General features: G+C 43.6%; 2 protein-coding genes and 1 pseudogene across 6 annotated transcripts; 1 reads left to right on the forward strand and 2 right to left on the reverse strand.

The window, feature by feature from the left end:
* Nucleotides 1-713: 713 nt before the first annotated feature.
* LOC109873843 (prenylcysteine oxidase-like) lies at nt 714-8,210 on the reverse strand (annotated as a pseudogene).
* Nucleotides 8,211-8,300: 90 nt separating this feature from the next.
* On the forward strand, nt 8,301-10,816 carry fam136a (family with sequence similarity 136 member A). The gene is made up of 3 exons (XM_020465743.2): nt 8,301-8,688; nt 8,890-9,030; nt 9,258-10,816. The coding sequence occupies exons 1-3, from the start codon at nt 8,602-8,604 to the stop codon at nt 9,444-9,446; spliced, it is 417 nt and encodes a 138-aa protein (XP_020321332.1). The 5' UTR covers nt 8,301-8,601; the 3' UTR covers nt 9,447-10,816.
* Nucleotides 10,817-15,112: 4,296 nt separating this feature from the next.
* On the reverse strand, nt 15,113-21,154 carry LOC109873965 (germ cell-less protein-like 1). 5 transcript variants are annotated; one of them, XR_004206203.1, is made up of 15 exons: nt 20,265-20,645; nt 19,653-19,842; nt 19,336-19,459; nt 19,082-19,178; nt 18,860-18,957; nt 18,591-18,703; nt 18,425-18,490; nt 18,224-18,308; nt 18,012-18,102; nt 17,742-17,882; nt 17,575-17,644; nt 17,378-17,453; nt 17,164-17,274; nt 16,046-16,133; nt 15,113-15,639 (listed from the first exon to the last, which is right to left on the reverse strand). XR_004206203.1 is itself a non-coding variant. In XM_020465690.2 (15 exons), the coding sequence occupies exons 2-15, from the start codon at nt 19,826-19,828 to the stop codon at nt 15,499-15,501; spliced, it is 1,512 nt and encodes a 503-aa protein (XP_020321279.1). In that variant the 5' UTR covers nt 19,829-19,842; nt 20,265-21,154; the 3' UTR covers nt 15,113-15,498. The 5 variants fall into 5 exon arrangements, 4 of the variants coding, with proteins under 4 accessions (XP_020321279.1, XP_020321280.1, XP_020321281.1 ...); XM_020465690.2 differs by having other exon boundaries at nt 17,129-17,274; nt 20,265-21,154; XM_020465691.2 differs by lacking the exon at nt 20,265-20,645 and adding an exon at nt 20,668-21,137 and having other exon boundaries at nt 17,129-17,274.
* Nucleotides 21,155-21,200: the final 46 nt, after the last annotated feature.

Below are 21,200 nucleotides of genomic sequence, written 5' to 3' on the forward strand. Positions count from 1 at the left end.
CAAACGACATCAAATGATCAATGTGAATATGCAGTCTAATTGCTTTAATTACATTTCTAACATGAAAATATTTTAAACTAGAAAAAGTACAGGTGTTTGTTCTTCATAGTTGTTTTCATCATTGTACACCACCAAAACGTTTCCAATTATCTGTTGGCCAATTAAATTGCAAAACCACAAATTTCACCAACCAATTTGCTTTACAATCTTTTCAACACTATACCTGAGGTAGAGCGCTTCAGACACAGCAGGAAGACATACAGAAATTCGTTTAGATGGTTCACTCGTCACAGGGTACATTTTCCAGATGTATTTGACACTCATTTCTAAAAGTTAGCAGTATCTAAAGCAGCTACTGTATATATTTGAAAACCCAAGTGCCTTGTCTTTTCAATCATTTTACTTTTACCCTGTAGTATAGCATAGTTCCCTATGCTGTTGTCACAGTGATCATTCTATTCAGGACAGTACAAGAATATCATCTGCTGAAAATTGTGCACTAATGTTGCAGTTGATATTATTTAAGTTGACTTTTTCAATTAAAAAAATACATCAAATACAGCGGGTCAATGGATTTCTTCAGTGTTAGATTCATAATGAGGCAGAACACCCCAGACTAGTATTCACCTGACAGGATTGTTTTACTGTGGAATATATCAGAATTATATTATTGCCATCTCTCATGATTCACTCTTCTCCGCCTCTGCTATCCCTCCCTCCCTCCCTCTTCATAGCTCTCCCCTCAGACGTGTGTAGGTCCTCCTGGTCGAACCTGCCCATGCTGGTGTGCCAACAGTGCCAAGTTCCTGGCTGAGATGGTGCTTATTTCCATGATGTTGGCTGCCCACTCCACAGTGTTCAGGTAGTACAGGCGTTCATGAAGGATGAATGGAGAGGAGAGGTCCCGCCGTGGGGTGGACTGTGAGCGGGATACTTCGTCTCCGATGATAGGAACATGTCCTGGAGCTGCTCCTGGGACAGAGGCTGAGGAGAAAACACCTTCCACACCTAGCTCTCATTGACTGGCGGGCATGAGTAGCCTGGTTGGATGTGCACGGGGTCAATGGAGCTCAGACTGTTGATGATGGAGTCTGTGGTGAGAATGTCTTGACACACTGAAGGTAGAGGTATCTCAGGTCCCCAGGTAGGACACGTTAAGGAGGCCAGTCTGGTGGAGGTGCCCAAGGTACTGGGAGGGGATAGGAGGGGAGAAGCCTGCAAAGGTGGAGAGGTGAAGCCTGTAGGCTTTCCCTTGTGGAGAGATGTGGCCACAATCACTATGTCATTCAGGGAATGGGTGAAGCCAGATTCCCAAACATAATTCACCTCCTAAAGACTGGCTGTGGTAAAAGAGGTAAAAACTCATCGTGTTTGGAGGACAAAGAATGCTGAGTTGCATCCAAAGAACACCATACCTACTGTGAAGCATGGTTGTGGAAACATCATGCTTTGGGGCTGGGACCAGGACGACTGATCCGTGTAAAGGAAAGAATGAATGGGGCCATGTATCGTGAGATTTTGAGTGAAAACCTCAAAGCTAAGGTAACTGAGCTAAACGACTACCGCCCCGTAGCACTCACTTCCGTCATCATGAAGTGCTTTGAGAGTAGTCAAGGACCATATCACCTCCACCCTACCTGACACCCTAGACCCACTCCAATTTGCTTACCACCCAAATAGGTCCACAGACGATACAATCTCAACCACACTGCACACTGCCCTAACCCATCTGGACAAGAGGAATACCTATGTGAGAATGCTGTTCATCGACTACAGCTCGGCATTTAACACCATAGTGCCCTCCAAGCTCGTCATCAAGCTCGAGATCCTGGGTCTCGAACCCGCACTGTGCAACTGGGTACTGGACTTCCTGACGGGCCGCCCCCAGGTGGTGAGGGTAGGCAACAACATTTCCACCCCGCTGATCCTCAACACTGGGGCCCCACAAGGGTGCGTTCTGAGCCCTCTCCTGTACTCCCTGTTCACCCACGACTGCGTGGCCACGCACGCCTCCAACTCAATCATCAAGTTTGCGGACGACACAACAGTGGTAGACTTGATTACCAACAATGACGAGACAGCCTACAGGGAGGAGGTGAGGGCCCTCGGAGTGTGGTGTCAGGAAAATAACCTCACACTCAACGTCAACAAAACTAAGGAGATGATTGTGGACTTCAGGAAACAGCAGAGAACACCCCCCTATCCACATTGATGGAACAGTAGTGGAGAGGGTAGTAAGTTTTAAGTTCCTCGGCGTACACATCACAGACAAACTGAATTGGTCCACCCACACAGACAGCATCGTGAAGAAGGCACAGCAGCGCCTCTTCAACCTCAGGAGGCTGAAGAAATTTGGCTTGTCACCAAAAGCACTCACAAACTTCTACAGATGCACAATCGAGAGCATCCTGTCGGGCTGTATCACCGCCTGGTACGGCAACTGCTCCGCCCACAACCGTAAGGCTCTCCAGAGGGTAGTGAGGTCTGCACAATGCATCACCGGGGGCAAACTACCTGCCCTGCAGGACACCTACACCACCCGATGTCACAGGAAGGCCATAAAGATCATCAAGGACAACAACCACCCGAGCCACTGCCTGTTCACCCCGCTATCATCCAGAAGGCGAGGTCAGTACAGGTGCATCAAAGCTGGGACCGAGAGACTGAAAAACAGCTTCTATCTCAAGGCCATCAGACTGTTAAACAGCCACCACTAACATTGAGTGGCTGCTGCCAACACACTGACTGAAATTATGAAAAAAGGAATCACTAGCCACTTTAAACAATGCTACCTAATATAATGTTTAATATAATGTTTAACTATGCCACTTTGTTTACATACTCATCTCATATGTATATACTGCACTCAATACCATCTACTGTATCTTGCCTATGCCGCTCTGTACTCACTCATATATCTTTATGTACATATTCTTTATCCCCTTACACTTGTGTCTATAAGGTAGTAGTTTTGGAATTGTTAGCTAGATTACTTGTTGGTTATTACTGCATTGTCGGAACTAGAAGCACAAGCATTTCGCTACACTCGCATTAACATCTGCTAACCATGTGTATGTGACAAATTTGATTTGATTTGATTTGATTTCCATCAGCAAGGGCATTGAAGATGAAACATGGCTGGGTCTTTCAGCATGACAATAATCCCAAACACACCGCCTGGGCAACAAAGGAGTGACTTCGTAAGAAGCATTTCAAGGTCCTGGAGTGGCCTAGCCAGTCTCCAGATCTCAACCCCATAGAAAATCTTTGGAGGGAGTTGAAAGTCCGTGTTGCCCAGCAACAGCCCCAAAACACCACTGCTCTAGAGGAGATCTGCATGGAGGAATGGGCTAAAATACCAGCAACAGTGTGTGAAAACCTTGTGAAGACTTACAGAAAATGTTTGACCTCTGTCATTGCCAACAAAGGGTATATAACAAATTATTGAGATAAACTTTTGTTATTGACCAAATACTTATTTTCCACCATAATTTGCAAATTAATTCATAAAAAATCCTACAATGTGATTTTCTGGATTTTTTTTCTTCTCATTTTGTCTGTCATAGGTGAAGTGTACCTATGATGAAAATTACAGGCCTCTCTCATCTTTTTAAGTGGGAGAACTTGCACAATTGGTGGCTGACTAAATACTTTTTTTTGCCCCACTGTAGGTCTGTAGCAGTTTGGGTCTAGAGTGTCACCCCTTTGAAGAGGGGGATGACCGCGGCAGATTTCCAATCTTTGGGAATCTCAGACGATACGAAAGAGAGGTTGAACAGGCTAGTAATAGGGGTTGCAACAATTTCGGCAGATAATTTTAGAAAGAGAAGGTCCAGATTGTCTAGCCTGGCTGATTTGTAGGGGTCCACATTTTGCAGCTCTTTCAGAACATCAGCTAACTGGATTTGGGTGAAGGAGAAATGGTGGGGGCTTTGGCGGGTTGCTGTGGAGGGTGCTGGGCAGTTGACCGGGGTAGGGGTAGCCAGGTGGAAAGCATGGCCAGCTGTAGAGAAATGCTTAATGAAATTCTCAATTATAGTGACAGTGTTTCCTAGCCTCAGTGCAGTGGGCAGCTGGGAGGAGGTGCTTTTATTCTCAATGGACTTTACAGTGTCCCAGAACTTTTTGGAGTTAGTACTACAGGATGCAAATTTTTGTTTGAAAAAGCTAGCCTTAGCTTTCCTAACTGCCTGTGTATATTTGTTCCTAACTTCCCTGAAAATGTGCATATCACGGGGGCTATTCGATGCTAATGCAGAATGCGTTTTTGTGCTGGTCAAGGGCAGACAGGTCTGGAGCGAACCAAGGACTATATCTATTCCTAGTTCAATTTTTTTTTAATAGGGCATGCTTATTTAAGATTGTAAGGAAGGCACTTTTAAAGAATAGCCAGGCATCATCTACTGACGGGATGAGGTCAATGTAATTCCAGGATATCCCGGCCAGGTCGATTAGAAAGGCCTGCTCGCAGAAGTGTTATTCGGGAGCGTTTGACAGTGATGAGGGGTGGTCGTTTGGTCGCAGATCCATTACGGATGCAGTCAATGAGGCAGTGATCACTGAGATCTTGATTGAAAACAGCAGAGGTGTATTACGAGGGCGAGTTAGTTAGGATGACATCTATGAGGGTGCCCGTGTTTACGGATTTGGAGTTGTACCTGGTAGGTTCATTGATAATTTGTGTGAGATTGAGGGCATCAAGCTTGGATTGTAGGATGGCTGGGGTGTTAAGCATGTCCCAGTTTAGGTCACCTAGTAGCACGAGCTCAGAAGATAGATGGGGGGCAATCAATTCACATATGGTATCGAGGGCACAGCTGGGGGCAGAGGGAGGTCTATAGCAAGCGGCAACAGTGAGAGACTTGTTTCTGGAAAGGTGAATTTTTAGAAGTAGAAGCTCAAATTGTTTGGGTACAGACTTGGATAGTAATACAGAACTCTGCATGCTATCTTTGCAGTAGATTGCAACACCGCCCCCTTTGGCAGTTCTATCTTGGTGGAAAATGTTATAGTTAGCGATGGAGATTTCAAGGTTTTTGGTGGTTTTCCTAAGCCAGGATTCAGACACGGCTAAGACATCCGGGTTGGCAGAGTGTACTAAAGCAGTGAGTAAAACAAACTTAGGGAGTAGGCTTCTAATGTTAACATGCATGAAACCAAGGCTTTTTCGGTTACAGAAGTCAACAAATGAGAGCACCTGGGGAGTGGGAGTGGAGCTAGGCACTGCAGGACCTGGATGAACCTCTACTTCACCAGAGGAGAAGTAGGATAAGGGTACGGCTAAAGGCTATACGAACTGGCCGTCTAGCACGTTCGGAACAGAGGGTTAAAGGAGCAGGTTTCTGGGCACGATAGCATAGATTCAAGGCATAGTGTACAGACAAAGGGAGGGTAGGATGTGAGTACATTGGAGGTAAACCTAGACATTGAGTAATGATGAGAGAGATATAGTCTCTATAGAGACATTTAAACCAGGTGATGTCATCGCATATGTAGGAGGTGGAACAACATGGTTGGTTAAGGCATATTGAGCAGGGCTAGAGGCTCTACATTGAAATAAGACAGTAATCACTAACCAGGACAGCAGTGGATGAGGCATATTGATATTAGAGAGAGGCGTGCGTAGCCAAGTGAACATATGGGTCCAGTGAGTGGTTGGGATGACTGGGGACACAGCAATTCAGACCGATGTTAACACGCTAACAGTTAGTAGGTCGGGGCTAAACAAGCTAGCAGTTAGCAGACCGGGGCATGGGTCTGCCCCTGCTAGTGACACCACCTCTGGAGACATCACACCACACATTTTGCAAGATTAGTTCAGTTCCCTTATGTTTTCAATAGTGATGTGAGTTTGTGAACAATTACTTATTTCTGAACTACTCTTTTTACTGACTCATTGTTCATTTGAGTTGTTTGTTTGTCCTGCAGGCTGCAATGAATACAGCAGGATTAATAAGTGCTCCCCCAACTCAGCGGCTCCAGAGACGTGCTCCGACCACCAACTGTCTATCAGTGCGCACAGGAAAATGTATAATGCAGCAGGCAGCATAGAGAAGAAACACTGATAATTGATTGCATGGTGCAAGAATGACTGCAATTAATTTATTATTGAATGTTATGATGGACACAACTTTGTAGAACTAAAACATAGAGCCTGCCTCTCTGCTCAACAAGCTTGAACGCGAGAACAAATCATTATTTGGGGGGCTGCAGCGAACGATATTGTACTAATCCCTTGCGGTTTGTCAAGCAATTGCATTCCGCCAAGAGTCATCCACAATCTAGTCCGGTTGCTGACACATCTATAGACTTCATTTCAAAGGTATCAAGAAATATTGTATGTGTATGCCTAGCAATCACAAATGTAGGCCTACATTGTTAGAAGCACACTTTTATAAGTCTTAGTCCAAAATGACAGCTCCAATAAACCCGTGCTATGGTGAACAAGGCTTGTAGAATCATTATTGTTTCAGGAGGGTCCTGCGTGTTCTGGGCAATACTGAATCAAATGAACTAAATGAGTCGTTCTTTTGACTCAACAATTTGAAAGAAAAAAAGGGCCGAACTTCCTGTCACTAGTTTTCATTGGATGGCCACATAAGAGCACTCGAAACCACTTATCGAACTTAAGACTTTTGTTAAAAACGCACCCTGAAAAAACACTGGTGCGGACACTTTGGCCATAATTCACAGGTGCCACGACGTCGTTGAGGAAGCTCTGAGAAATGTCCTCCCCCAACATGGCCTCCTCCAGCATCTGATTGGCTAGTGTGAGGAAACCGTCACCACCCATTGCATGCAGGAGCTTCTCCACACTGGTGAAGGAGTAGCTGAACTGCTGGTAGATTCTGTAAAAACAAGAATTAAAACATCACCTACCTACAATTAGCATTCTCTCATTAATAACATGTTTATTTCATACTAAAGGTTTTGACTGCTGTACTGTAAATAGACAGGTAGCAGAAACTAAAGTCTCACCTCATGAACTTGTCCGGAACACTGTCCAACAACATTTGCATCAGCAGGAAGTTGAACCTGTACTGCTGAAGCAGGTGCAGAAAGTTCACAATAAACCAGTCAATCTCTTCAAAGGTAAGCTCCTTTCCATGGGACATCCCATCTCTGGGAAAGACCTGAGATAAACACTGGAGAAATATAGATGGGTGTCATATTAGTTAATCTGTGCACATGTACAGGAAGTGCTTCATGTGCAGGTTTAGGGTTGGAGAACTGCGCCCCCCCGTCTCGTACTCATAGCCCCCGATGTTCTGGGTGGCCAGTCCCCCCCCCCCCCACCACCACAGTGCCTGGCTCAAACACATCGAACTTCACCACTGCCCCAAACTCCTGTCTCACGAAGTAAGCTGTTGCAGTGCCACCGATGCCCGCTCCAACCACAGCTCTACAATGTCATTCAAAATCCAAGGGGAGTGAAATGATACATTCACAAGTGAAAAATTTTGTCATAAATATGGGTCCTCTGAAATATAAATACTCTCTGGACCAATGGAACTAAATTCATGGTTGTTTTTGAATCTCCCTCACTGGATACCATTGAAAAAGAAAATGGAATGTGGAGTCTGGACTGGGATTGGTTTACCTATCGTCTTGGGTGGATTTCTGAGTTTTGAAGCTGACTCTAGAGTCCCAAGAACAGGAGTGCCCTGATTACAGGGTTTTCGAAATCATCATGTCCTTTAAATTATTTCCAAGCAATGGCATCTGAGTAGAGAGTAAAGAAATCATCATTCAATGACAAAAATAACATAGGCTACATTCACAACTGATCAGTAGTCAGAAACATGTCACTTTAATACGATTGTGTGAATTGCTGAATCAATTTAGGACAGATAGCATAGCCTGCTGGTGGTGGTAGGATGGGTAGTAGACCTATCAAGTATTTAAATATCTCTGTCTGGGGTCAAAGGGCAGCACACAGTTGATATTTTGAGGAGCAGTCTTGCATGGTTATTGGCAGAAAATGTGTGATATTTTAAATTATTTATATTATTTTATTTTAAAACATCTATATCACCCCACTTAGTTGGCTAAAATCAACAATTAGAAAGGACTGATAAGTGTGCACTGCTCACCATTTCAAAAGTCAGTAGAGGAAGATATTCTCAAGGAGTTCACGATTAAGCTTTACTACGAGTTTACAAAGGATCTTTAAAACGCATCATGCTATTTACTCATCTTACTAGTAATTTAGCCAAAGTCGTTGAGAAAAATATATAGAATAAGCACAGTGTTGTAAAAGTTTAAAGTTAGGACTTCAAACTAAGTGGGGACTTCGGTCAAAGACATCTATAACTAACTCTGCTTCGGTCACATCGCGACCTTATTTGGAACCGGAAATTACCAAGATAATCCCGGAAGCTAGAGCGGATGTGATGTAATTGCCACCAGAACGAAGAGGCATGGTTTCACGGAGGTGACCTACAGTTTGAAACAGTAATGTAACAAGGCTTGCGAATCTTGCAATAGCATACTGTATGTCATTGGTGTGGCTGTTATTTAGCTTTGCAACGTAGCCAAACCGTATCTTCTAACAGTTAGAATTCCGTTTGAATACCCACGCTACTGAGAGCAACGTTTGAAATGGCAGAGGCGCATCAAGCTCGTGTACAGAAAACCATAGAGGATATGGTTCAAAGTTTAGAACGGGACCACATCCGCAAGATGCAAGTAAGTGGTTATGGAAATGCAATTTCAGCTACGTCCAATACATACAATGCAATCCAGTATATTGTGCAGTGCATTATCTACAAACTTTGGTTTTACAAATCACCCTCTTTCTCCAGGCATAGATCATTTGCCACCTTTTATTGTCAACACTTAGGCTTATATCAGATGCACAGTTCAAATCTTTCTTGTGAATGTATCCAGGGACTCATGTTCAAGTGCAGTGCAGAGTGCTGTGAGCGCTCCACAGACTCCATGTCGCAGGTGCACAATTGTATTGAACGCTGCCACGCTCCTCTGGCGCAGGCCCAAGGACTAGTGACCAATGAACTAGAGAAGTTTCAGGTGAGTTTCAGAATCAAAATGATTCACCTGGCTGAATATATGTTTCTCTTGTTTTGGTATGTTTGTTTTATTGCTGTTATTGGTCTGTTTAATTGTGTCGTATGCTTAATCTAGTTCTGATCACATACGCTGTGATCAGAACTAGATTAATGTGGTGTACATAGAATTTGATACATAGAATTTGTAGTGATTGATTGTGATTAACATTCTGTTTCCCTCATGCCCAGGACCGGCTGACCAGGTGCACCATGCATTGCAATGACAAGGCCAGGGACCTGTTTGACTCTGGTGCCAAGGAGCCAGCCGTGCGGGCCATGATGGAGAACTGCGTGGGAAGCTGTGTGGACGACCATATCAACCTGATCCCCAGCATGACGCACAGACTCAAAGAGAACCTGGACTCTATTCCACAGTGAGGAGGAGGGAACAGCTTACTTCATATGCATGAGACAGGTTGGACTCTATACTACAGTGACTGTCATCTGACTCAAATAACACAGAGGAAGTATAAACAGCAGACTCAAAGATGGCTCGTTATTATCACAGTGAAAAAGAGGGAGTTATAAATGGCAGATCCAATACCTCAGTGAGGGAAGGGACAGCTTGCAGGAATGAGATTTGGGTCCTGGTAAAAGGTTAATCAGGTCCATGCTGTCGGAGAGGGTGGGGGATATAGCTCAGCTCAGAGTCTGAAGAAACTACACATCCCCTGCAAACTGACTCTGTGTCTTTATAGCACTTACTGTTTATTGGTTGAACCTACAGACCAGACAGGCCAGCTGAACTTACTCAGCATAACTGTCTAACATCAAAAATACCTGTGTCTGTGAACTGTGTGTAAAGGTATTTATTACATGTCCTGATAGCCTAGCTGTTGTATGATTGGAGTCTGTATTCTGCCCAGTGCTCTAAATATTTGCAACCTGTTCCTCTCTCCTCTAGCATGATCTCTGTGCTGTTTGTTTTGTGGGAACCATGCATGTTCTGTGATTCTTTCACTCATCACTATCAGTTTTTATATAAAAATGAAAGCAAATGGTGAAAACGGATGGAATTGCATTTTTATTGCCTTTTTAGCCTGAATTTTCCTTTATCTAGCTGTCTTCTGGCAATTCATCAGAACTTTTTCACTAGAGTTGAACTTGATAGTAATGCACCAAACACACCTTATTAACATCCAGCTTTTGAAAATACAGGTTTTAATAACGATAAGCATGGTGGAATAATCTCTGTATAATGTACAAATGGATGCACAGACACCAATGGTAAAAAAAATAATGAATTGACAGTAAATCTGTGAGGCTATTACAGCATATCATGAATGACTGCAAAGACGAGTAGCCTAGTAGTTAGAGCATTGGGCCAGTAACTGAAAGGTTGGAGGATCGAATCCCCGAGCTGACAAGGTAAAAATCTGTTCTGCCCCTGGATAAGGCAGTTAACCCACTGTTCCTAGGCTGTCATTGTAAATTAGAATTTGTTCTTTAACTGACTTGCCTGGTTAAAAAAAGACAAGTGTAAAGGTAAGCCTTCACTGTAGATCATTACACTATTGCTATGCCAAAATAAATATTTGTTAAACTCACTTTACAATATATTATGGCATGTTTATTACAATTATATCCAAAATTGAGATTAAACCTATGGTTTGAACAAAAAATTGCCCCTTCTAAACATTTTTATCAACTGAGGATGCTTTTACATTCACCCTCCTGGCGACCAGAGAAAACCATCCCCTTCCTGTGGGCCTGAAAGCAAACAATGTAAAAAAAAAAAAAAAGTCGGGTCAAAAGACACATCTCAATATCAACTGTTTGAATTGCTGCACAAACCACTAAATGAGAAGAAGAGACTTGATTGGGCCAAGAAACGCGAGCAATGGACATTAGACGGGTGGTAATCTGTCCTTTGGTCTGATGAGTCCAAATGTGAGATTTTTGGTTCCAACCGCTGTGTCTTTCTGAGATGTAGAGTGGGTGAACGGATGATCTCCACACATGTGGTTCCCACAGTGAAGCACGGAGGAGGAAGTGTGATGGTGTTGTGATTTATTTAGAATTCAAGGCACACTTCACCAGCATGGCTACCACAACATTCTGCAGTGATACGCCATCCCATCTGGTTTGCACTTAGTGGGACTATAATTTGTTTTCCAACAGGACAATGACCCAACGCACCTCCAGGAGGTGTAAGGGCTATTTGACCAAGAAGGAGAGTGATGGAGTGCTGCATCAGATAACCTGGCCTCCACAATCACCCTACCTCAACCCAATTGAGATGGTTTGGGATGAGTTGGACCGCAGAGTGATGGAAAAGCAGCCAACAAGTGCTCAGCATATGTGGGAACTCCTTCGAGACTGTTGGAAAAGCCTTCCTCATGGTTGAGAGAATGCAAAGTGGGAAAAGCTGTAATCAATGCAAAGGGTGGCTACTTTGAAGAATCTCAAATATAAAATATATTTTGATTTAACTTTTTTTTGGTTACTACATTATTCCATGTGTGTTATTTCATAGTTTTGATGTGTTATTCTACAATGTATAAAATAGTACAAATAAAGAAAAACCCTTGAATGAGTCGGTCTCCCAACTTTTGACTGGTACTGTACACTAAACAAACATACAAACAACATGTAAAGTGTTGGTCCCATGTTTCATGAGCTGAAATAAAAGATCCCAGATCCCAGAAATGTTCCATATGCATTGAAAGCTTATTTCTCTCAAATGTTGTACACAAATTTGTTTACATCCCTGTTAATGAGCATTTCTACTTTGCCAAGATAATCCATCCACCTGACAGAAGCTGATTAAACGGCATGATCATTACACAGGTATACCTTGTCCTGGGGAAAATCAAAGAACACTTTAAAATGTGTGGTTTTGTTACACAACACTATGCAACAGATGTCTCAAGTTTTGCGGAAGCATGCAATTGGCATGCTGACTGCAGGAATGTCCACCAGAGCTGTTGCCAGAGAATTGAATGTTCAGTTCCACAAGCATTCTGGCACATGTTGACTCCAATGCACAACCCAAAAGGGGTGGACCGTTCTTGACACACGGGAAACTGTTGAGAGTGAAAAACCCAGTAGGTTTCAGTTCTTGACACAAACCAATGCACCTGGCACCTACTACCATAACTCATTCAAAGGCACTTGTATATGTTGTCTTTCCCATTCACCCTCTGAATGGCACACATACACAATCCATATCTCAATTGTCTCAAGGCTTGAAAATCCTTCTTTACCTGTCTCCCACCCTTCATCTACACTGATTGAAGTGTATTTAACAAGTGGCATCAATAAGGGATCATAGTTTTAACCTAGATTCACCTTGTCAGTCTATGTCATGGAAAGGGCATGTTATAACTTCTAATAGTAATTGTATCCACTGGAGAATTGGGAGAGAGTGAGGTGACAGCCATCTAAGAGCCAACTTTTTTTTTTGCTGCATTGCTGCCTGCTACCAGTAATCACCTCTGATTGAGAGATTCAAGGGGCATTCATCGTTAAGTAATATAGTAGATGCAAAGCATGGAATATTTACATTCATGCACTTCGAAATACATTTTGTAACTTTTTCCCAGAAGCATTTAACTGCAGGGCAGTACCACATCATATGAAGGAATGTGCCTACCTGATTTAAGGGACACAGTGAACAGTTGGCAGTTTGGGCCAATTTCATCATAAAACATTTTTTGGGTGTAAAATATAGTCTGCGGACAATCTTAAAATGTATAAATTGATGGTTCGGATTACGGGATGCCAAGGTTATATTTTCCATATTCTGTTCCAGTTAAAGAGTTGTTCAGATTCACATATCTGTGAACCATTCTTTTTTAATGGCTCGCTCAGAATATGAGCTTCCTAAAGTTATAAACTTAGCAAAAAAGAAATGTCCTTTCTTCAGGACCCTGTCTTTCAAAGATAATTCATAAAAATACAAATAACTTCACAGATCTTCATTGTAAAGGGTATAAACACTGTTTCCCATGCTTGTTCAATGACCCATAAACAATTAATGAACATGCACCTGTGACACTAACATTTTACATACGGTAGGCAATTAAGGTCACAGTTATGAAAACTTAGGACACTAAGAGGCCTTTCTACTGACTCTGAAAAACACCAATAGAAAGATGCCCAGGGTCCCTGCTCATCTGCGTGAACACGTCGTAGGCATGCTGCAAGGAGGCATGAGGACTGCAGATGTGGCCAGGGCAATAAATTGCAATGTCCGTACTGTGAGACGCCTAATACAGCGCTACAGGGAGACAGGACAGACAGCTGATCGTCCTCGCAGTGGCAGACCACATGTAACAACACCTGCACAGGATCGGTACATCCGAACATCACCCCTGCGGGACAGGATGGCAACAACAATTGCCAGTTATACCAGGAACACACAATCCCTCCATCAGTGCTCAGACTGTCCGCAATAGGCTGAGAGAGAGCTTGTAAGCTTGTTGTAACGCAGATCCTCACCAGACATCACCGGCAACAATGTCACCTATGGGCACAAACCCACCGTCGCTGGACCAGACAGGACTGGTAAAAAGTGCTCTTCACTGACGAGTCGCGGTTTTGTCTCACCAGGGGCGATGGTCGGATTTGCGTTAATCGTCGAAGGAATGAGCATTACACCGAGGCCTGTACTCTGGAGCAGGATCAATTTGGAGGTGGAGGGTCCGTCATGGTCTGGGGCGGTATGTCACAGCATCATCGGACTGAGCTTGTTGCCATTGCAGGCAATTTCAATGCTGTACGTTACAGGGAAGACATCCTCCTCCCTCATGTGGTACCCTTCCTGCAGGTTCATCCTGACATGACACTCCAGCATGACAATGCGACCAGCCATACTGCTCGTTCTGTGCTTGATTTCCTGCAAGACAGGACTGTCAGTGTTCTGCCATGGCCAGCGAAGAGCCCGGATCTCAATCCCATTGAGCACGTCTGGGACCTGATGGATCGGAGGGCTAGGGCCATTCCCACCAGAAATGTCTGGGAACTTGCAGGTGCCTTTGTGGAAGAGTGGGGTAACATCTCACAGCAAGAACAGGCAAATCTGGTGCAGTCCACGAGGAGGAGATGCACTGCAGTACTTAATGCAGCTGGTGGCCACGCCAGATACTGATTGTTACTTTTGATTTTGACCCCCCCTTTGTTCAGGGACACATTATTCAATTTCTGATAGTTACATGTCTGTGGAACTTGTTCAGTTTGTCTCAGTTGACTCTTATGTTAATTCCAATATTTACACGTTAAGTTTGCTGAAAATAAATGTAGTTTCTTTTGCTGAGTTCATAGAGATCAGTCCTTTCGGGAGCCCAGATCATTAATAAATCCCATCATTGGATGGTTTGGTAGCAGGGTTTCCCCAAGGGCCTCTATAGGCCAACATAGAAGACATAAGTTGTAAATATGGGAAATTAGTTGCCTGGTAATGTTGTTTCAAATCGTGGAATGTTCTCAAACCATTACTGTCCATAATATCAGCAAGGGTATGGATTCCACATTTGGACCAATGGTGGATGCAAATGGCTGCCCTCCAGATCGCAAGGCATTATTGCGAAATTTGAGAGTATGGGCATGTCATTTTGATTCCAAAATGTTTTCTTAAAATTTTCCACCAAATAGAAATGGTGTGAGCAATAATAGGACCAAAGCGTAGTTTACATTGTTTAAGGGCTGTATCAGTAAGACCACCTCTTCCAGGACAATAGGAGACACAATTTGTATCTTTATACTCAGCCAGGGGGCAGAAGATTCATGTCTAAACCAATTAAGGATGGGATGAAATGCAAGTGCCTGTAAATACAATTTAAAGTTTGGTACGGATAGTCCTCCTACGTCTTTCCCCCTTTGCAAGTTTGTTAAGATGGAAATACGTAGGAGGGCTATCCGTACCAAACTTTAAAATGGATTTCCACTAGCAAAAACAGCACCATTTTCAGTCGTGGGTATTTGAAATTCAAACCTAATTTGGACACTACTATAGTGGCCGACTTACTCTTAATTAGGATAGTAATGGATGTACAGAAATAGTAACAGATCATCTCCTGTGAGAGACAAGAGAAGGTCACATGCTGCTGATAGCACCACAGCCCACTGGTGTGGACAATTTATTGGCAGGTTAAGTTTTTTTCTTCTTCACTTTTTCTTTAAAAAAAATGTTAAATAAATAATACAAAAAATGTATGAATGTTATAAAAAAATTATATTATAAAATGAAAGCCGAAGAATTAAAAATATATTTTTTAAACTAACAACGTATCCCAAAACACACTAGACTGAGCTATAGAGCATGCAGATGCCAGGGTTGTGTTTGGGGGGGTAGAAGCTGTGGGCCACAGCTTGAGGTCAGGATGTCAGAGAGGGGCCATGGAAGATGCGGGTGTGGGGCAAGGATAGGATTAGCCTATATTATAAAGGGGAGTGGTAAGGGAACTGGGCTGAGGGTGTGGAGCTGGCATCAGGATACACTGCGGGCGCTGCTCTCTGGTTCAGGGGAATCAGGACAGCGGTCCATATGAGGAGATGTGTACTGGAAGTTACAGCACACATAGAGGGGGAAGGACAACAGCCGACTGTCCAGGTTCATCACCACATACTCCTGGTAGGAAGAAAATAAAAAAAGAGAGAATAAGAAATAGGGGGAGCACAGAACGTACAGCAATACTTATATAGTGATGTGTTAATTTCAAGAGGGGAGGAAAGTTTCAGAACATGTGGATTACGTGTGGTCTGACTGACCAATAGACATTAAAACCAGTAGATAGCGCTGACGTCATTCCACGTTTTCCTATGGAAAACTCCTGATGGCGTAATGAAGTCGGAAGTATTCGAAACGCGCAATATTGCTGACGCGACCCCCCCCCCAAAACGGCAGTTCTGGTGATCGTAATTTACAAAAGCTTTCTAAAGCAGACCAGGGCTTTTATGCACCGCTGAGTTGCTACGCAGTAGCTGAGTTAATACGCAGTAACTTCACACTCCAGACCGGATACTGTGGGACTGACCTGGTCTTTCTCCAGGGTGAGTAGCTGGTAACCAGTGGATCGACTACACACCAGCTTACCACTGTTATCAAAGGAAGCCAGGCGTAACCTGAACAGGGCGAGGGAGAAACATTGAGTGAGATGTGAGGGGCTAGTCAGGCCTGGTAGAACACAGGTAAATCAAATACTCAACAAACTGGATGCAGTCTATCACAGTGCCATCCATTTTGTCACCAAAGCCCCATACACTACCCACCATTGCGACCTGTACGCTCTCGTTGGTTGGCCCTCGCTTCATACTCGTCGCCAAACCCACTGGCTAAAGGTTATCTACAAGTCTCTGCTAGGTAAGGCCCGCCTTATCTCAGCTCACAGGTCACCATAGCAGCACTGGTCACCCCCAAAGCCACCCCCAAAGCCAATTCCTCCTTTGGTCGTCTTTCCTTCCAGTTCTCTGCTGCCAATGACTGGAACGAACTGCAAACATCTCTGAAGCTGGAGACTCATATCTCCCTCAGTAGCTTTAAGCACCAACTGTCAGAGCAGCTCACAGATCACTGCACATAGCCCATCTGTACATAGCCCATCTGTAAACAGCCCATCTATCTACCTACCTCATCCCCGTACTGTATTTATCTTGCTCCTTTGCACCCCAGTATCTCCACTTGCACATTCATCTTCTGCACAGCTACCATTCCAGTGTTTAATTGCTATATTATAATTACTTCGCCACCATGGCCTATTTATTGCCTCAACTCCCTTATCTTACCTCATTTGCACTCACTGTATATAGACTTTTTGTTTTCTCTTGTTCTACTGTATTATTGACTATGTTTGATTTATTCCATGTGTAACTCTGTGTTGTTGTATGTGCTGAATTGCTATGCTTTATCTTGGCCAGGTCGCAGTTGCAAATGAGAACTTATTCTCAACTAGCCTACCTGGTTAAATAAAAGGTGAAATAAAAGAAAACATGGCCGTTATACAGAACAGAATTATATCATTACTACTCCACACACAATGCAATGCCTACATTTGAAATCTGTAGCTATGTGTGTTGTGCTGACCACAGCCTAGGTCGTGTCAGCAGATTGGAACACTAACCGGTATGCTAGATGCCTCCGAGGCTGCATACTCACAGCTCCCCCACATGGCTGGCTCAGTGTATTCCTCTTGAACACTATGAAGCGGTTGGTGTAGGTCACCAGCAGGTCAAAGCCAAAGTTGAAGCCTGTCCAACGCCAACAGTACTGAGAATATAAAGTTAAAACATTCTCTTTTGTGATGTTTTGTTTGAAGTTCTTATAGTGTGATTGATGTCCTTATTACACAGAGACTAATAGTCTGACTCACATCACCATCTTTGGTCAGTTTCCTGCCACATCGCATACTACTTGACTCAAACTCCTCCTTGTTGGCATCCTGTGGGCTACAGACACACAACAACACACGCCTTACTATTCAAGCGAAAATATATTTTCAGTCACTGAAAATCACAGAATGAATGTTGTCATGGAGTGATGTTGCTGGTTTGGAGCTCCAGTTCTCACCCATTGTCATTGTCGTGCTCTGTCCGTAGCATGGCAAACCACTGGCTCTTGTACACGGAGGTCAGCCAATCTGGTATGAGGAGTTTTACAGAGGAAATAAAAATTACTACTAAAACTGTCACAAGTGAATGTGAAACATAAATCACTATCCTAATCATCACCCTTACCGGGTGGGAGAATGTTGTCTCTCTCCAGGATGCGTGCGGAAGCCAAGTCATTGATGATGTATTGAAGGCGCACATGTCTAAAGACAGGAGTAAAGGGGGCGCCGTCCTCTGCTTTTAAAAAGGGCTCCTCCTCTCCCATCTCTGCAACAGCATGCACATAAGAGCCATTAGAAAAGACTGGTCAGTCAGTGTCTGTGTGTATATTCTACAGCCCTGTGTTCAGATAGGTGTGTAGCTAGCTGTGGACATGCCCTGTGGAACAGAACGTACCAGTCCTGCATTTGCAAAGCCAGGCGTCGGCATCAGCCAGCAGCTGCTTGATGGGACCGTCCCAGGATGGATTGAGCTGCAGGAACATCCACTGAGGAGAGAGTTACAAAGAGAGGGTATGAATGAGAGAGAAGGGATAGGGAAGGGGAGATAAATCAACGGTCTACAAAAACAGCCTTTAGAAACTGTCCCAAAGGCAGTTACAGTAGTACCTTTTTCAGAGCGGTGTAGACGTCCATCTCCACCTGCATGACGAATAGGTCAGACGACTGGATCAGCAGTTCGATCACATCCACTCTGCAAATACAGCACAGAAACACACACTGCTCACTGACACCAACCACACAACACTTTGACTATTATGAGTATGTATAAATTCTATGGAAAAATAGAAAAACATTGAAGATACACACCCCAGCTCCTTCATGAGGTCAACATTCTGATGGGTCATGAGGTTATTGAGGAGCCATTCCAGACACCTGCAGGAGACACACAAGCATATGCATGTAGAGTGATAAGAACAACTGTATTATTCGATTAAATAATATTACTCAATAGGAATGTAATGATGGGGCTTACTTCTTCATGACAGAGTCAAGGCCGTAGATGCTGGCAGAGGAGTAGTAGACACACACAGTTTTGACACCAACGTTCTCCTTCATGGTCTCACCACACTGCTGGATCAGACCATCCTGCAAAGACACACAGGCATATTATGGCCTTTGATTATCTATTCTCGTTCCGTAAATTGCATTCCAGCAAGTTCAACTTCCAACTCACACATATCACCATCATCTCAACATTCCATGTAAAGATCCTGTAGTGTGATATGATGATAATCTACTGACCAGTTGGAGCATACAAGCTGCTGCTAGGATACTGACGACCCTGCTGGGCTTGATCAGAACATCATCCCGGTACAGAGATCCAAACACTACCTGCAGAGCTACACACACACACACACGGACAAAATCAAGATAAATGTGTATAGTAACTGCAAAAAAGGAGTTCAGTGACATAAACAAAGCAATTTGTAGTGTTTTATTCCTGACAGTGACTGAAGTCCTCACCCTCTGTGTCGATGTTCTGGTCTGGGATCTCTAATGGAATGACCATCATGTTGGACTCCTTCCAGGAGCCGCTGAACATGCTGGAGAAATACCCTGACTACATAAAGAAGAACATCATGGGGGGGATGAGTCAGAGGCATTGTAGATCATTTTTATTTAACCTTTATTTAACTAGGCAAGTCAGTTTAAAACAAATTCTTATTTACAATGACGACCTAATAAAGTGTGTAGTGTACACAGAACAATGCACTAACCTGGCACAGGTACACTTTGTGCAGGTTCCACTCCTGCCCCAGGGCACAGATGCGGATGTCACTGTTCTCCCCGTTCAGGAACAAGGTCTGATAGATGTACTTAGATGTGCTTTTCAGCTTCTTCCTGTTACAGTTCCAAAACAAACCAGAACAACGCAGGCCAAGGTTAGACACAGGCTGGCCATATGAAAGACATGAAAGATATGTGAATACCTCACCTGTTCTATAAGTGTGTTTGTCTCTTACTCCGGCCTGCTGTGTCTGTTGGTTTATGAAATTGTGTGTATTTCCAGTGTGATGTGTGTGACTCTTCTCACCTCCGTGGTGTGTCCAATAAGGCGTCTTCTTCATCAGGCTCACTGTCGCAGTCGCAGTGTGCAGTCCGTTTCCTCTTTCTGCATTCACATCCATGCTTGCCACTGGCACATGTAGTCTCAACTGCTTCCTCAGGATCCTGGGAGGAGGTATGTAACCGGCTGCCCTGGGTGCCCATCTCTCCCCTGCACACTACACACAAAACAAAATCATCTGCAACATGAAATGGATGGATCTATTGTAATTTATATGAACTTCATTATGCAGGGGTATACAATAGCAGGTCACTTTTGTTGATGAGTAACCATTTCTGAAAGTTATTATTAAGGTTCAGACCAGGAACACTCGCGTAACAGTTGTTCATACATGTCAAAAGCATGAATTCGGAACACAGGTCCTGTCCTCAGGTCTGGCAACAATAACCTAACAACCTCAGGCACTGTGTTCAGCTAACCTATCATTACATTGTTGTGATTGCAACAGTTGCTGTGGTAGATAGCTAGAAAGCTAAACTAGCCAGCTACCCACACAACAACTAGTAGCAACCCATAGCTTGTGACCGGGAAGATAACGAATGAAATAGCTTGCTAATGTATTGTATTACAGAAACGTACCTGATGTATCTACAACGCACAAGGCTAACTGGTCGGTTAGCAAGTTGTGTTGTCAATTAGGTGGCCTAGTTTGCTAGCCAGATCAACAGTGACAAGTTACTAGAAGTAAACAACAAGCCTTATCAGCTATGTTGCGTTTAAAAGTATTGAACAAAGACAAGAAGATATTTCCGCGCTAACGCGAATCCGATCTACCAATAGCTGGAGCATCATTATGAATATTTCAAAGGAGATCTCAAGAACACATTCCAAGTTGTCTTTCAATTATTCATACAACAATGCAGATTAGAGTCCACAGGCTAGCTAGGTCCATGTCTTCTTCTAGCGTGCTAACTATAATGTTCCTCTGCGTATTATTGCCATCTACTGTAGTAGTGGCGATATGCCAACGTGGACAGGCTACCTGGTAACTACAGTAGGGATGTTTGCATTGGAGGATTGTTTAGCCAGATGTATAGATCTTTGAAAATGGGTCGGTGACCACTCCCAGAAACAATCCAACGAGGGGATACGATTATCAAACCCGGGTTACCCCGGTGGGTAGTTTGCACTGGGTGAAAAGTGATTGCATTTGTTTTGGAACCGGGCTATCTTTTATCTCTCAGGCAAAATCCAGGTCCCCGTTCAAAACTCACGGCGAAATCGGCACATAAAAACCCCGAGTGACATAGTTTTGGGCTAGGCTAGATTAAGCACGTGGAGTAATTAATATGATTATGTGTTTTCACATGCAAAAGTGATTGCTTTTTATAAAAACGCTATATCTGCCTTTCCAATGAAAACTAGTTTGAAAAATTCAAACATATATTTTATGTTAAAGAGATGTTTTTGAACGATGCACTATGCTGCCTTGTTGACAATATGACCGAGCGGTGCAGATTACTGTTCGATTTGAGAAGGGCGCTCCTCCCTCACCGTTTTTGCCCGTTCACTGTC

This window comes from Oncorhynchus kisutch, linkage group LG29 (assembly GCF_002021735.2).
Source record: "Oncorhynchus kisutch isolate 150728-3 linkage group LG29, Okis_V2, whole genome shotgun sequence".
Taxonomy (NCBI): domain Eukaryota; kingdom Metazoa; phylum Chordata; class Actinopteri; order Salmoniformes; family Salmonidae; genus Oncorhynchus; species Oncorhynchus kisutch.

Excerpts from the sequence above, each read along its gene's own strand:
- fam136a (XM_020465743.2), top strand. The coding sequence starts at position 8,602 with ATGGCAGAGGCGCATCAAGCTCGTGTACAGAAAACCATAGAGGATATG. Across the intron at positions 8,689-8,889 it reads ACCACATCCGCAAGATGCAA|GGACTCATGTTCAAGTGCAG; the intron begins GTAAGTGGTTAT and ends GAATGTATCCAG. Across the intron at positions 9,031-9,257 it reads ATGAACTAGAGAAGTTTCAG|GACCGGCTGACCAGGTGCAC; the intron begins GTGAGTTTCAGA and ends CCTCATGCCCAG.
- LOC109873965 (XM_020465690.2), bottom strand. The coding sequence starts at position 19,828 with ATGGGCACCCAGGGCAGCCGGTTACATACCTCCTCCCAGGATCCTGAG. Across the intron at positions 19,179-19,335 it reads ACAAAGTGTACCTGTGCCAG|TCAGGGTATTTCTCCAGCAT; the intron begins GTTAGTGCATTG and ends TTCTTTATGTAG. Across the intron at positions 17,275-17,377 it reads AACTGACCAAAGATGGTGAT|TACTGTTGGCGTTGGACAGG; the intron begins GTGAGTCAGACT and ends TTATATTCTCAG.